The sequence below is a fragment of the Lissotriton helveticus genome, chromosome 10 (genome assembly GCF_964261635.1).
Source record: "Lissotriton helveticus chromosome 10, aLisHel1.1, whole genome shotgun sequence".
NCBI lineage: Eukaryota > Metazoa > Chordata > Amphibia > Caudata > Salamandridae > Lissotriton > Lissotriton helveticus.
The window spans coordinates 841,229,230-841,244,904 of NC_136071.1; the positions used below are offsets into that span (position 1 = coordinate 841,229,230).

The 15,675-nt window shown below is 44.8% G+C and overlaps 1 protein-coding gene across 2 annotated transcripts in view; it reads left to right on the forward strand.

Annotated features, from left to right (window-relative positions):
* The window catches only part of PALS2 (protein associated with LIN7 2, MAGUK p55 family member), an 811,509-nt gene extending 797,755 nt beyond the window's left edge, over positions 1 to 13,754 (forward strand). The window contains exon 13 of one of the 2 annotated variants that reach the window (XM_078663456.1): positions 11,643 to 13,039. In XM_078663456.1, coding sequence (XP_078519582.1) covers positions 11,643 to 11,819 — 177 coding nt within the window. In that variant the 3' untranslated portion in view covers positions 11,820 to 13,039. Of the gene's footprint in view, positions 1 to 11,642 lie in introns of both variants that reach the window. The other variant, XM_078663457.1, reaches the window with a different exon arrangement.
* The last annotated feature ends 1,921 nt before the right edge of the window (positions 13,755 to 15,675 follow it).

Genomic DNA, 15,675 nt, shown 5'->3' on the forward strand with positions numbered 1-15,675 from the left:
CACATTTCCTCTGCTTTCAGAGGCAGAGGTCAAGTGGCAGTTTGTCGTCCTACTCGCCAGAAAGGGCAAGTAGGACCTAAACATAGCTCGTCCTGAATTAATCCGACTTGCAAATGCGAGCGGTCGAGTGAATTTTTTGAGCCCTCTTGGTGTCTAGATGGACTTGTATTAGTACAGACAAGGCACGCCTATCTCTTTCATGAAAAAATACCACAGTCTTTAATATGGACTGGCATTCTGAGAGTGGGTGCCCTGCAAAGTAAATTTTTAAGCTCCTGGAAGGCTTCAATGCTGTCATCTTTTGGTACCGGGTCATTAATGTTGGCTTGCGTCTGCCTTATTAAAAGCTTTGCCTCCAAGAAAAGATTTGAGATCCATTTTAGGCAGTAGCCAACCATGCCCAAAAACATCCTCTCCTCTCTCTGAGTAGTTGGGAACCTCATGCTAATAACTGTCTATGCATTCATGAGACACTCACCTCACTCCCTCTGCTATTTGGTGTCCCAGATACATGACTTACTCTGACAATATTGCAGCTTCTCAGGCGAGACCTTCTGTCCATTCTCAGCCAAATGGTTAAGCAAAGCAATAGTGTCTTGTTTGCAATCTTCATTAGTCATTGACGTGATCAAGAGATAATCTGTGTATAAATTGAATTAGAATGGGCTCCCTGTGTATTCTTGTGGAGTGCAACACCACGCAAGAGTCTTCTCTTGGAAAGGGAACACAAAGAGAAATTGTTTTTCTTCATGTAATGGGACCAAGAAGAATGCCTGACAAAGATCAGTAACCGTGAACCAGTCGGTTTCTGGGGGGATTTGGAACACTGCAGGGTTCGGTATCATAGGGTAGCATGGGACAATCAGGTTAATCTTTTGGAGGTCTTGAATGATCCTCCACCTTTTTATTTGACTTCTGTAAAGCCATCATTGGGGAGTAAGGGCTTCCAATAACCACCTTCAATATCCCTTGCCCTATCATGTTGTCATTGATGGTTATTCCCTTCAATGGCCTCGGGAGTCATCTTTTAGGGGCAAGTCTGAGGAAAGATTACATTTGGCCAAAGAGTAAGGCTTGACATCCTTGATCAATCCAATTTACGCTCCAGTAAAATCCCAAAGCTCTTCCTTCACTATTTGCCTCAAACCTATTGGCAATTCCTCGGCATGGAGAACCGGATATAGCCTGACAACAGCCTCTGATGACTGTAACTTAAACTGTCAGCCACTCGAGTCTCAGTTCTTACCCCATCCTGAATGCAATAATATGGTGCAATTTAGCTTGAAGAGATTGTCTCTGCCCAAAAGGTTTACAGGACTGGAATCCCACATTACAAATTGGTGTTGCTCACTAATATCTCCTATTTTCGCTGGTACTAGGTCAGTAACTTAGTATGCTGCTGATTTGTGATACCTACAATGTGGATTTCTTTTCCCGAGAGGGGTAGGTTAGGAACCTAACAGGTCTAGCAGGTGAACGAGTGGCTTGTGTTTCTATTAGGAAATATACAGGATGTCCATTTACCTCTTCCTCCACGTATGGTCCACTCAGTTCCAATTCCAGGAAATCAACACCTATGCACTCCTCCTCCCCCCTCGGGCACCTTAATTGATCCTGATCTGTGGAAGTTTCGAAATTGGTTTCTTTGCAGCATCATAGGATTTTGAGCAACTCTGTTATTTGACTGTGGTCTTGGGATACCTCCCTGCTTCAACAGCTGATTGAAGTTCTTGGGCTTTTTGAACATTCTGAACAGCCATATGGCGTTTAGGCACTGGGGGATGCTCTCCCGAGCATGTCAATGTTAACCCTTGGGATTCTGTCACGATTTGGCTCGGATTGTACCTACACTCCCTCTCCAGTGCCCTACCCTGTTATAAATGTGGCACTGCACCACCTTCTTTAGAGCACTTATTAGTCCCTGACCTGTTTTCTCAACTTCTCCCATTGCAAATTTATTTTCACTATAATTCGGGGGAAATCTTTGTCTTATCATTCCAAAATTATGGTCTAATTTGGGCACTAGGAATGGACGCTTAATTCCCTTAATCCCTGCATTCTGAGCAGTCATGAACTTCTCCCTCAGTCCTTTTCGTTTAACCTCTAAAGTCTGTAGGATCTTGCCAACCGATTTACTCTGCCAACAGAGGACGCCCTGAATAATTTGGTTGCTGATTTCTGGCCTTAGTCCGTACACAAAAAAAGGTAAGAAATCCACCCATGTTTTCGTCTAAAGGATCATTAATCCCACTGTGCTTCCTATACACCTGTATTAGTCTCTCAAAATTAGAGTTCACTTATTCTTTGGGCTCCTGGGCTGTTCGATACATTTTTGGCCAATTAACTTCTCTTTGGGAAACCTTAGTTTGTTGGTGTCTTATGACTTCCTTATACTTAGTCCTAACGATAGGTGATTGAGCATTAGTCCTTGGCAGATCTTTCAGGACCGCTACCTTAAACAACACATCCAAGTCTTCCTGCAATTCCTTAGAAATTGTCAGAATTTCCTCCATCTGTGCGTACCACTTATCATTTGTAAAGGAATTTGTAAAAATAAAAATGATTTGATCGAGACCATGGGACATACGCTTCTCCTTTTGCCCCTCATAAGGGAAACTACTTTACCTCTTCCCCAACTTCTACTTTTAGACCACAATTCTCAAAGCTTCTCAGTGTCATTCCACTCTAATGCTTTCGATCAATTCCTTTAAATGCGGTCATAAGCCTCTCAATTTCAACATCCGTAATTCCTTTTATCTCGTACCCATCCTAGCATTCCTTTACAACTTCTTTTGCTGTGTTATATGAATGCCACATTCATCCGCCACCTTCTCCATCCTGGTATGGGCCTCTTTTTCCTGTCTTGCTGCTTTCTTGCATATAGGTGGTCACTTATTGGTATTTATACGTGGTTCATGTCTGAAGTATATGTGTAGGCATTCCCATGCAAGGCACAGTCTTCATAATGTTTTTTCCTGGATAACCTAGGCAATGCATTCATATTTGGACCGTTTTTGCATCCCTTGCACAGTTACACTATGTTTGCATGAGATCTATATTTGTTCCATGTGCTTCATGCATGCGTTTTCTGGTATAATGCTCATGTTTAACATAATATTGATATGTCTTGGCTTCTCGTTCTTGTTTGCGTCCACCTTCAACATTTTGTATATTATAAAGTAGCATGAATCACTAGCATGTCGACATTTCCATTTCACTTTTTCCAGGACATCAGGCTCAACCATAGTGTTTTTTCTTTGCTGATGGCACATTTGGTCTCTGTCATATGTTTCACCCCTTGTTTGTTGTGTACATTTATAAATAGGAGGTGAGTTTGTTTTATTTCTAGGCTTTGGTTCCTTTATCTTTTTAGTCCTGAGGAAGCCTTGAGTGGATATTGGCAGAAACACGTCGACCTTTGATTAGGAGGATCCCCACGAGATATATTGCTATATAACTAGTCCAGTCATAAGGAGCGAAGTAAAGGGGCTGTTGCACCAGGACGCCTCTGACTAGGGTGTACTCTCGGTGGATTAAACACTGGATTCATCATGTAACAACCTTTTTCAAACTAAAAAGGAAGAACAAAAGGACAATGGTTTGCAGACTTGGGGAACATGTGGCCTGTTCAAGCTGTACAATGTGTTGTATATAATATAGTCTATAGAGTTTTATTTATTTTTATTACTTCATCTGGTGTATCAGAGACATAAAAAACTTATAACACAGAGTATAGTTTGATGTATAGACCGGTGTAGGTCATTGAATAAGATGAGCATGGTGTGATTAAATTCAGATCCCAGTAAAAATTAATTGTTTCATTGCAGACCAAATGGTTTGTACTTGAATTTATCCCTACGGTGCACCACATTCTCATGTTTGAGTATGACTGCCCAGGTTCCGTTGGGTGAGATGGGCCAATCGCCTATGTTTTTTCTTTGTATAAGTTTAACTTAAAGCACTGATGCTTCTGTTTTACAGTTTGATTATCTTATTACGACCCGATTCTTTTTTTCTTTTGTTTTTACTGCACTTTACACTTATCAGTGTTTTTATTTGTTTGTAGGTTTTTCAGGCTTAGTCAACCCTGCCATGCAAATTTCCTGCATGCCAATTAATAATAGATGCACTCAATGGAGTACAATAGTTGTTATATGCAAAATACTAGTGTGAGAAAGTGCCATCTTTCTTGCATTGGTATGCCCCCACTTTTTTGCTGAACTGTTGATGTGCTTTGACTGAGTGTGCCCCGGGTTCCTGCCAACCAGGTACCCAGGGCCTGTGTTCCTTCCCTAAAACGGTGTTGAAACTAAAACTCAATTGGCATCTCTGGCCACCTGTCAGCCCCTAGTAAATGGCACCCTAGGTACCCAGGGCATGGTGACCAGAGAAGACCCCTGAGGGCTGCAGCACTTACTGTGCCACCCTCAGGGGCCCTGTACCCTGACACCCACACACTGCCTTTGCAGGCTGAGTGTCTAGGTGCAGGACTAAACAAAGAGTCGACATGGCAAACATCCCTGTGTGCCATGCCCACAGAGCCCACTGCCCTGGCATACTTCAGTATGCCAGGGCAGTGGGCTCTGTGGGCATGGGCACCCTATGCCAGAGGTGTGGGCACAGGTGCATGAGCCCTGTGCCCCTACAGTACCCAGGGCCATTCCTGGGCACTGTAAGTGCAGTGATGCCATTAAGAGTATATGGTGCTGGGAGGTTGTCATCACAAACTCCACAGCACCATAATGGCTACACTGAAGACTGACAAGTTTGGTATCAAACTTCTCAGCACATTAAACCCACACTGATGCCAGTGTGGGATGTAATGTAAAATGCACCAGAGGGCATCTTAGAGATACCCTCTGAAAACCTAACCTACAATCCACGTCTGGGCTGAGTGGCTCCAGAGGCTGCCACACAGCAGACATGTTGCTGGACCCCTGGGTGGAGAGCCCCCGCTCTCCTGGGCCTGCAGCAATGCACATCCTGGGCGAGGTGCTAGGTCTCCTCCCCCAGGATGGGCAGGGGGAAGCTTCAAAGGCATGCTGCCGCCTCTGTGAGCTTCTCCAGACCATTTGCTGTACCCAGCAACTGGCCCCCACCAGTCCTGTCCCCCACTCTGGCGGGAAGACTGGCGGGAAAAATCATGTCAGGAAGGGGGTGTGCCCACCTGTGCCAACCCCACCCCTCAGGTGGGGGAGACGAGGTGAAGCACGACCCCGGGCTCCGGCCATCTTGTAGATGGGGGGGCCCTGCCCAATCACAGCTAGGCTCCTTCCCCCGTCCCACAAGAGAGGAGCAGGCTAGGGGATGTACCCACCCCAGGACAGGGACATATTGGTCCCTGTCTTTGCCCTACCTGCAACGCCCCTAAATTCAGTATTTAGGGGCTCCCTGAACCTTCCTTCCTCAGATCCCGATAAAAAAAGAAGATCAAGAAGAAGAAGACCCGCCGTGCAGCTGCTAACAGGACGACAACAACTGACTTGGCCCCAGCCCCACCGGCCTGTCGATCCTGGAACCTGCTCCTGCCTAATCCCAGCGACTCCTGCAGACAGCAACCTTGGGACACCCAGAGGACCTGCCTGCCCTGACCCTCTTAAAGCCTGGGACTCCCATCAGCAGAGGCTCTGCTGCAACAACACCCCTGGTGCCAGCCAGGAAGCTCCGGACCAACCCACTCTTCGCCCGCCGAGCCCGGCCCGTGCGATCCAGGACCACGAGGACGTCCTCCCGGCGACTAGGACCTGAAGTCCAGTGCCCAAAGACCCTCCTCACCGACCCCGACGACGCCTGCAGCCTCAGGACAGAGGACCCTTCCGACCGCGACCAGCAGGGGGTAAGATTTCCCGACCTCAAAAGATACCCCTGCACCCGGCGCCCCACGGCCCCCTGTGCCCAACTCCTCGGTGCCTACCTATCTTCCAAGATCCCAACTTACCCCTCGAAGTGTTGGTCGCTCCAGAAGATCCTTCGTCCCCGAGCCTGCAGCCTTTGTTCCCTTTTCAAGTTCCGCCTTGAATAACATTGAGTGCCCGACGGCTCAAAAGCACCCTGCACCCAGCCACCCGAGTGCCCCTGGCAGTGCAACCTGTACCCTATCCCACTTCCCCATTTGCCCTGAGCAAGTGACCAGGATCCCAGCTCCCACAGCCATGTGGCCTGCTAGCCAGCAGGCACCAACCGGAGGCCCCCTTTCCCTCATTGGAAAGCATTGGGCCTAACTACCTCTGCACTCGATCGCCCCTGCGCCGCTGGGTGTGAACCAACTGTACTTACCTGACCCTGGGGGACCCCGAGTGTGAAGTTATGGAAACTAAAAATATTCATATAAAATCACCCGAATTCCGAAGTACTCACCTGTGATCAGGGGAAAAGCCAGTACTGTACCTTGTAGCTGAACCGCAAAAGTAATCCTTACCGGGTTTACTATTAATCTGGATTTTCTCCATAGGAACCCATTGTCTGCTTTTCTATGAAATTTCTTCCAAGTGTCTTCTTTTGAAAACTTGAAATATTCTTTAAAAATCATACAAAATACTGAAACGCAATTACCTGCCTGTTTTGAGTTAAGACCCCAGTGCTGGCCCTAGGAGCCCAGTACTGGATTACAAAAGTAAGGCGATCGTACTTTACCTGCAACCTGAAATTTCTCCCATTGAATAACATTGCCAGATTTTCATTGAAAAGTTTCTAAGTGTGAACTTTTAAAACCGCTTTACAGTCATGAAAATTCACTACAGTAACTTTTTTGCTAATCTGGTTTCAGCTTAAACCCCAGGACTGAATCTAGGATCTAGTCCTGGAACTACTAAAGTAATCTGTATTATAATCAACTGTACTTATATGATGACAATCCATTGAGCTCAATGCTAAAGTGTGTTTAGAATTGTGTTGCCTACTGCAACCCCTGTATCTATTGTGTTCACAAACTTCATTGCTTCCTTGCAAAGTAATTACATGAGAGTACTCGTATTGAGAAAAGTATATTTTGATACCTGTTGGTTCCAAAAATAAAACAACTATATCTTTTGATATAAAAACAATTGGCCTGGAGGTCAGTCCTTGAGTGTGTGAAATCCTTTGCTGACTGAGTGTGTACAACAAATGCTTTACACTGTCCTCTGGTACTGCCTTACTGCTCGACCAAGCTACTACTTTTGAGAGTAAGGTCAGTCCTGACTTTAACCTCTGTTATACCTCTGGGGTTTGTGGACTCTATACACACTGTACCTCATTCTGGTCCAGTATATATAGAGCCACTTTATCACAACTAGGCACAATTTTATAGTCTTAGTTGGCCATCTTGTTGAGGTTTATCTCATTGTTGACAAAACAAACTAAAATTATAAAAGTATTCCTTGTCAAGTCTTTTAACATTTGGGAACACTGTGATAAGATACATTAAAGAAAATGAATATTTGATGTTCTTTGTAACTTACTAGAATGTTGTGCTGTCTCCTCACAGAGGAATTTAACAACACCATGTTTGCCGTGTTTGGGCGGCCTGACCCTGCCTGCGCGTCTTCGGGCCCCGCAGGCTCAGGTGAAGTAGATTCCCTGGGTCCCACGCCTTTGGGTCCCGCGCCTTCAGCTCCTCACCACAGCCTCCTATCGGACCCGTTCCCGGGTCTGTACCGGTTGCACTTGCACAGTGATCTTCCCAGACGCCGTCATCGCCCAGCACTGGCCCCCATACAAAGCCGCCCAACCAAGCTTGGCGGTCCAGGCTTCCACTTTCTGTGACGCATTCTCTTCCGCCCCTCCGGACAGGGAATACAAGAAGACTGGATGGTAGCGATGGACTTGCAGGATGTCTATTTCCACATTTCCATCCTGCTGGCCCATCGTCGCTACCTGCAGTTTACAGTGGGCCAGGAGCACTTTCAGTTTGCTGTGCTCCCCTTTGGCCTCACCAGCGCCCCTTTGGTGGTCACCAAGGTGATGGCGGTGGTCGCAGCTCATCTGCAGAGATCAGCGGTTCCAGTCTTCCCCTATCTCAATGACTGGTTGTTGAAGGTGGGCTCATCCCAAGCAGTCGTCTCCATCTCCAGACTACTGCAGACCTCGTGCATTTGCTGGGGTTCACTGTCTAGGTGCCAAAGTCACACCTGACTCCCTCTCAGATACTCTCCTTCCTCGGAGCAGTTCTGGACACGGTGCAGTTTCGGACTTATCCTCCTGAGTGGTGAGTTCTGGATATTCGGGCTATGATACCGATATTTAAGCCTCTATCCTGGATTTCAGTGAGAATGATTGAGGCTCTTGGCCCTCATGGCCTCTTGCAGCCTTCTTGTGGACCATGTCAGAATAGGACCTGAAGTTCCAATGGACGCAGCATCTGGGAAATCTCACCGACCTGGTCCATGTCTCGGAGGGCACTGGGAAAGACCTGCGGTGGTGGCTATCAAACCACGATTAGAACAGAGGCAGACCCCTCTCCCTTCCCCATCAAGACCTCAAAGTAGTGACAGTGCTTCCCTTCTGGGATGGAGCGGCTATCAGAGAGGAGGCGATCAGAGGACTCTGGTCTCCGGCAGAAGCCCAGCTCCACATAAATCTGTTGGTTCTTCAGCCAATCCGGCTGGCACTAAAAGACTTCTTGCCGTCCATCAAGGGGAGGGTAGTCCACGTGTTCAAGGACATCACAACCCCCATGTAGTACTGCAAGAAGCAGGCGGGTGGGGTTGTGGACTGTTTGTCAAGAGGCTTTGCGTCTCTGGACTTTGCTGGTACAGCAGGGCATTACCTTGGTGGTTCAGCATCTGGCTGAATCGCTGAACGCCAGAGTGGATAAACTCAGCTGAAGGTGCCTAGCTGATCACGAGTGGCATCTCCACCTGGAGGTGGTCAAGGACTCTTTCAGCGGTGGGAAGAGCCTTAGTTAGATCTGTTCGCCTACTTAAAGTATGCGCACTGTCAGCAGTTTTGTGCACTGAAGTTTCCTAGGCATCTCTTGCTCGACTGCGCTTTTTGTCCCGAGTGGAGCTCCGGCCACCTGTACGCCTATGCCACTCCTACCCCGAGTGATCAAGAAGATCAGGAGTGACCGGGCACAAGTCATTCTTGTGGCTGCTCCGAATTGGGCACGGAGAGTCTGGTATCCCGAGCTTCTTGCAATGAGCGTCGATCCCCCAACCAGGCTGCCCCTTCGGGAAGATCTCCTGTCGCAACAAGAGGGGAGGGTTCTCCACCTGAACCTGTCCACCCTCCACCTCCTTGCGTGGAGATTCAGCGGTGACAGCTGACAGCTTTCGACCTTCCTCCCGAAGTCTGTGAGGTCATTCTGGCAGCCAGGCGTCCCGCCACAAAGTCGGTATACGCCTGCTGATGGTCCAAATTTTGTAGATATTGTACGGAACGGTCTATTGACCCTCTATCTGCATCTTTATCTGATATCCACATGTTCATACTTTACTTGACTCTGCTCTGGGCACCTTGAAGGGCTATCTTTCATCCCTTTTCTCTTTTCTTCGGCTGCCTGATCAGCCTTCTCTTTTTCAAATCCCCTTTGGTGCAGAGATTCTTGACCCCTTTCACCCTTTATTATGCCACAGTTGGACCTTAATTTGGTTCTCATCTTTCTGATGTGTGCACCATTTAAGCTGCTGCACAACTGCCCTCTACGGCTGCTCACCATCAAAACAGCCTTCTTAATGGCAATAACCTTTGCCAGGAGGGTGCACGGACAGCATGCTCTGTCATCACAGCCTCTGACTGTCTTTCCGAATAAATTGATGCTTCCCAGAAGGGCATCTTTTCTACCTAAGGTGGTAACACCCTTTCATGTGGGGCAGTCGGTTACTCTACCACTTTCTCTGCACCTCAGCACTCTTCCAAGGAAGAGGAACGTCTCTATCGTCTGGACGTAAAAAGAGCGTCATCATTCTACCTCGATCAAACCAAAGAGTTCCGAGTGGATGACCAACTCTTTATAGGGTACGTGGGTGCAAAGAAAGGGCGTGCTGTTCAAAAGAGGACTATAATCCTGCTGGGTTTTCCTCTGTATCAAATGTTAATGCTTAGCAAAGAAGGATCCTATTGAATGTCTTAGAGCCCATTCCACCAAGGTAAAAGTGGCCATCACGGCTCTCCAGCGTGGTGTTCCCGTTTCAGATATCTGCCAAGCAGCCACATGGGCATTGCTGCACACGTTTTCCAGACACTCCTGCCTTGATTCCCAGGTCCACAGAGGCCTGTTTGTTCGCTCTGTCTTGCAGGACTTTCTGGGCTAAATCTTTCCGCAGTCCCTCCACTGTGGATGGCATAGCTTGGGTATCTGTTCAAAGATAAGGAATCTGCAACTAGATGTCTCTATCAGATGGACTTGTTACTTACCTTCAGTAACGTCTTATTTGGTAGAGACATGATCCAGTCGCAGATTCCTTACTGAACCACCCATCCTCCCAGCACTGCGTAATGGTTCTAGTGTTGAGGGCTTTTTCCTTTCAGGGCCTAGTTGCTTTGGTTTTTTTTTTAACACAACCATCCGTCACTTTATGACTCCGGGTTTCTGGCGTGGAAAGTCGTGAAAAGTACTGACGTCAGCGCCCAGAGTTGTGGCGGCTATATTGACGATGCGGACATGACGACAAACACGATGCCTATGACATCATGCGAAGTAGACTGACGCCAGCTACCGGTGTGCATGGGTAGTGCTATCAAAAATTGTTCAGTTACAGCCCCACGCCTGGAAGTTCAAAGGTAAGGAAACTGCGGCTAAATCATGTCTGTACCAGATAAGGCTTTGCTGAAGGTAAGTAACTTGTCTTTTGCACCAGCGCAAGTAGAGAACTGCAGTGTGCCATACATTGTTAAATAGGGCTCATTCCTGCCTTCTATTCACACAGTGCATCTTGCTGTTTTTCATAAAAGTATGATAAATCTGGCCCTGCATGTACATTATCTTCTCTCTCACTTGCTTTATTGGTGCCACCTTTCTTTGACATATGTTGGCATTGTGAAAATGATGTCACTGATTAATAGGATGTTCGACGATGTTTTGTAGCACACATTGCTGGAAAAAAAAAAAAATCATTGAGTTAACATTTATTTTACACCGTCTAAAGAATGTATGATTATAAAGAATAAACCCTTTGAGGCCCTTCATAAGCTCTGATCAATCATATGCTAGTAGTGACCCGTAGAAAATGCTTTTAAAAAGGTGAAGGTAGACCTTATCATAAATTGTTTATGAACGTTCATGAAGAAATGTCATCTAAAATCTGGAGTCCTCCGAATGTGTGTTCGAAAAAAGAAAGGTGGGGCTTTCATAATGTGACAGACAATCCATATCATTCTGTGAAAATTAGCCTATTTGACTACCACCTCAGAAAGTGTAAGCTGGTGAAAGAAAACCGCGTGCCATCTCAACTGGTCAGTTGCCGCTTTCCCCCCCCCACCCCCCCCCCCACCCCCACCCCCACCCCCATTAATACTTAGCAACGTGACTACAACCAGCGGCGGATTTGCCCTACCATTTTATTTTAGCAGCAGCCGCTGCTGACTACAACTTGGGGGAGATGAATGTACTGCAGATGACAGGACTGCTGAATTTCAGGAGTTGTGTGCTTGAACAATATGCATTTTATGGACAGACTCCTGATTGCACTAATCATTTTTACAATTTTTATTTGTTTAAATAGGACACCGATTTGAAAAAAACAGTAGATGAAAGTGCTCGGATACAGAGAGCGTACAACCACTACTTTGATCTAACCATCATCAATGACAATCTGGACAAAGCTTTTGAAAAACTTCAGACAGCTATTGAGAAACTAAGAACAGAACAACAATGGGTCCCAATTACCTGGGTCTATTAACTACCAGTGTTCGAAAGATGATGCCATTGGATTCATTGACTGAGACCTTATGCTGAGATGACTATATACACAGAGGGTGAAGATACCTACAATGCTCAAGCCTTTTTATTCAGTGTAAATGCAGATGATTATACACTGTTCAGAATTTTTTGTAAAATTTTGAAGAGAAAGTGTACTTAAATACGTAATTTATTTTAATTTTTCTAACTTTTTACAGAATCTTTGTATTCATGTCACATGAAGGAAATGCGTTGAAGCATTTTGTATGTCTTGATTTATTACTTGGTCTTTATCATCCCAGAAACGATCTTTTTCAATGCTTACATTTTGGTCTAACATTTTCACTGTGATAAAAGTATACTTGAAATGCCATTTTTAATTGCCTATTCACATAATTAAGGAACTGAAATTACATAATTCTGCATTCTAAGGAACACTATTTCTTATCCTTATAAGCATTTATATCAAACTCTTCTGACTTTAGAATGTTCTATTTTAATGTTACAACCTTCACCCAGCCAACTATGTCAACAATTTAATTGTGTTTGTTTCTGTACTCTAACTCAAGTGTCTTATAGACGCTTATGTTCCCAAACGTAGTTTCCCAATTATACCGCTACAGATATAAAGCAATACATTATATATTACTTGCTTAGCAAAAATCTTAATCACCCTGTTTGGATAAATGAACTACATATCCGAGGAAAGTAAATAATGGTTGTTCATAAACTGGCTGGGATTAATGGGTAGCTGCATTATAATAGGTAAAGCCATAATACTGTGAGTTTTCTAGTAAGATGTATATTAGGGGTGGAGAGCATAGGGCATTTAAGTCGGGTCACGCAGTGCCCTGTATTTACATGTTAAATGCACAGTCTTTTTCCCAATCCCTAAATACCTTTAAGTTGCCAAAGGGGTCTAAGCCAACAGCTTGTTTGTGTCTAATAGTGGCTACCCATATGAATTTTCTTTTGACTTGAAAGAACTTGCCTAAAATAAGAAACAAAAAAGTTTATACAAATGTTTTCTTGTTTTGCCATTACTCAGTATTTGTATTTTAACCTGTGATGTTTGTTATTGTGATAGAGCACTCATAGTTCACACGTGACTTACTGGTTTATGCTTTATGAAGTATGTTCTAATATAACATTTGTGTTAGTCGTCATTCGTAGCTTGTTAAATGTAAATGTTTATCATTTGGAAATAATGTTGAACTGTTATGTTGCTTGTATTTTTTTGGGGTTGTCATCTGCAACAGCCCTAAGACTGAGCGCTATCCTATGTTGTCTCTTTACATATATATAACAACAAGTGTGAATTGCCTGCTGACCAAATCGGTGATTCCCTACGATTTGGTAGTACTAGTACGCGAAGAAATCACTAGTTCTCTTTGGCCCGCCTATTAAAAATGTGAGATAATTAGCTCTTCTGCAGCATTGGAAAGCACAGCTTAATAGATATTCAAGTAAAGGATTGTGCTCAGATCCCAGTTTAGCTTTACTCGTGTGAATCTCCCAGAGAAAAAAAAGGAACTCGCTGAAATAATAATCATTTTTACTGTACCAAAAACGTCAAAATGTGTTGTGGTTTAAATCGCCATATGAGTTGTGGTTTAAATCGCCAAATCCTGGATTGTTGAACAATACGATGAACTATCCTTTTGTACATAAACATCCGCACTTGGACACAATCGGAACAGTTCAAATTGGCATTTCTAACAACAGTCCTGCTATGCGAGTGCAATGCTCGTTTGCAGTGACTGTGGTAGATGTACGCACTCTCCTGCTCCCTAGTGATGAGTTGAGAAGGCAGCAGAATGCTTTCTTGATTCTGCTTGATAACAGCCGATTGCACTATCAAGAACTATTTGTTGTTCAGGCTGTTTTTTAAAATGATTTGATTTGAAAGTATATAAAATGTCTAAGCATTTATTAACCGTGGGCACAGTCGTCTTGTATGTTTTATATATATTTGTTCTCCCTACTAAATCGTGACTTTGTCAGCCTAAAACACCAACGGTACAGACTGCACCATAAATTATTTCAGTGATAGTCAATAAAATTGCATGAAACCATTAATTTCTACACAAAAGAAATGGAATCCGCATTACAGCTTTTGCACCAAGAGGATGCAGGAGATTTGCTGGTCAGGTTCATATTCTGTAACAATTATACTGGATGGTTTATGATGGAGAATATTCCTTTAACGAATTGTCCCTAATGAAACACTGTCGGCCCTTTGAAAAGAACAACAATCGATCCGATTTTTTGTTTGTTCGTGAATCAAGTAACCCTTCAAGGTTTACAACATTTGTTTACTCCCTCTGTCATGCCACAATGGGACCTAAGCTTCGTCTTTGGGCTCCTTGCGGCTTCTCACTCTCAAAACAGTTGTTCTTCGTTGCTATAATCAGTGCGGCATGTGAGTGAGGTTCAAGCTCAATTTGCCAACCCACCGTCTACCACTTTCTTCCGAGACTAGGTGATTTTGTGTACACAGGCATCTTTCCTGCCTAAACTTGTGATACTTTTCCATTTTGGCCAGAACATCACCTTGCTGGCGTTATATGCTCTGCCTAACCCCCCTCTAAGGAGGAGGAGGAGAAACTCCGTTGCTTGGACCTGAAGAAAGCACTGAGCTTTTACATAGTCCGTACAGTGTTTCTTTTTTTTTTAAAAGATCTATCAACTTTTTGTGGTGTTCTCTGACAAGAATAAAGGCAAGGTTGTGTAGAAGAGAAACGAATCTCATGCTGGAGCATGCTCTGCATTGTTATGCTACATATTGCCAGGCGGTTACATGGCCCCCCCTATATGTTCACAAAGCTCGATTGTCTGAACAGTCCGGTTCGCCAAGAGGAGCATTTTGCCTGCTCGGTCTTGCATGACTTTCTGGTATGAGTCCATCAACAGACCCACCTCCAAATAGGTATTGCTCTGGTATCTTTTCAAAAGGTGAGGAGTCTGCAGCTAGAAGTCTATCAGAAGAACAAGTCACTTAGATTTGGTAACGCTCTTTATGGGGGCCACAGATTCATTCCTAATTGCCCCTCCCATCCTACCTGTCCTGTGGTTGGACTGTAGCGATTAATAAGATTCCAAGTCTAAGAATCTGCATACTGGTCGCACCATTTGCTTTTGGAGCTCGGCATGTGGGGTTGCAGATGGTCTCAAAAGCAACTGACCTCAACTTGCGGGAGTTGCGCCTATATGACCTATGTCATTTCCGGGGCATAAGTGTCACTGCAGAGCCACACTGCACCACCTACCAGCGTGCAGAGGTATTACTGCAAAGTGTCTGGATCAAGTCAGGCACCATCTAGCAGCTCTACCAGAAAGAGCGTTGTTGAAGGTAACTAACTTGTTTTTCAGGAGCTTTTTGGCTGTCATTCAGAAATCCAGCATTTTGTGCTAGGATGAAGATGGGAGTGAGGCGGGTCACCTCCTGCTCTCTTTGAGCATCGATGATGGTAACTGATTGACGCTTCAGAATACCTGTAATGTGGACACCTTTCAAGAGGTTGGCCTGCATCCTCCTCCAGGGCTGCACAGAGCAGACATTATCTCAATCACAGTGGTCAGCAATGCCATGGAAGCCCTTGAGCTACCATTACCTGTGGAGAAGAAGGCCAGCTTCCTCAAAGATTTTCTTGGAACATAGGACAAGTCCGCTTCTGCTCCAGTTGTAAAATGCCAGGTTGAATTTTGCTGTGTGTGAATTTTTCTTTTTTTTTTAAAAACATATATTTAGAAATGAAAAGCACAAGACAATACAATAAGGAGCAAAGAAAGCATTAAAGACAATAAAAGCAATTCTCCAAATACAAGGTTCTGATTATGATGAAAACATGGTAATT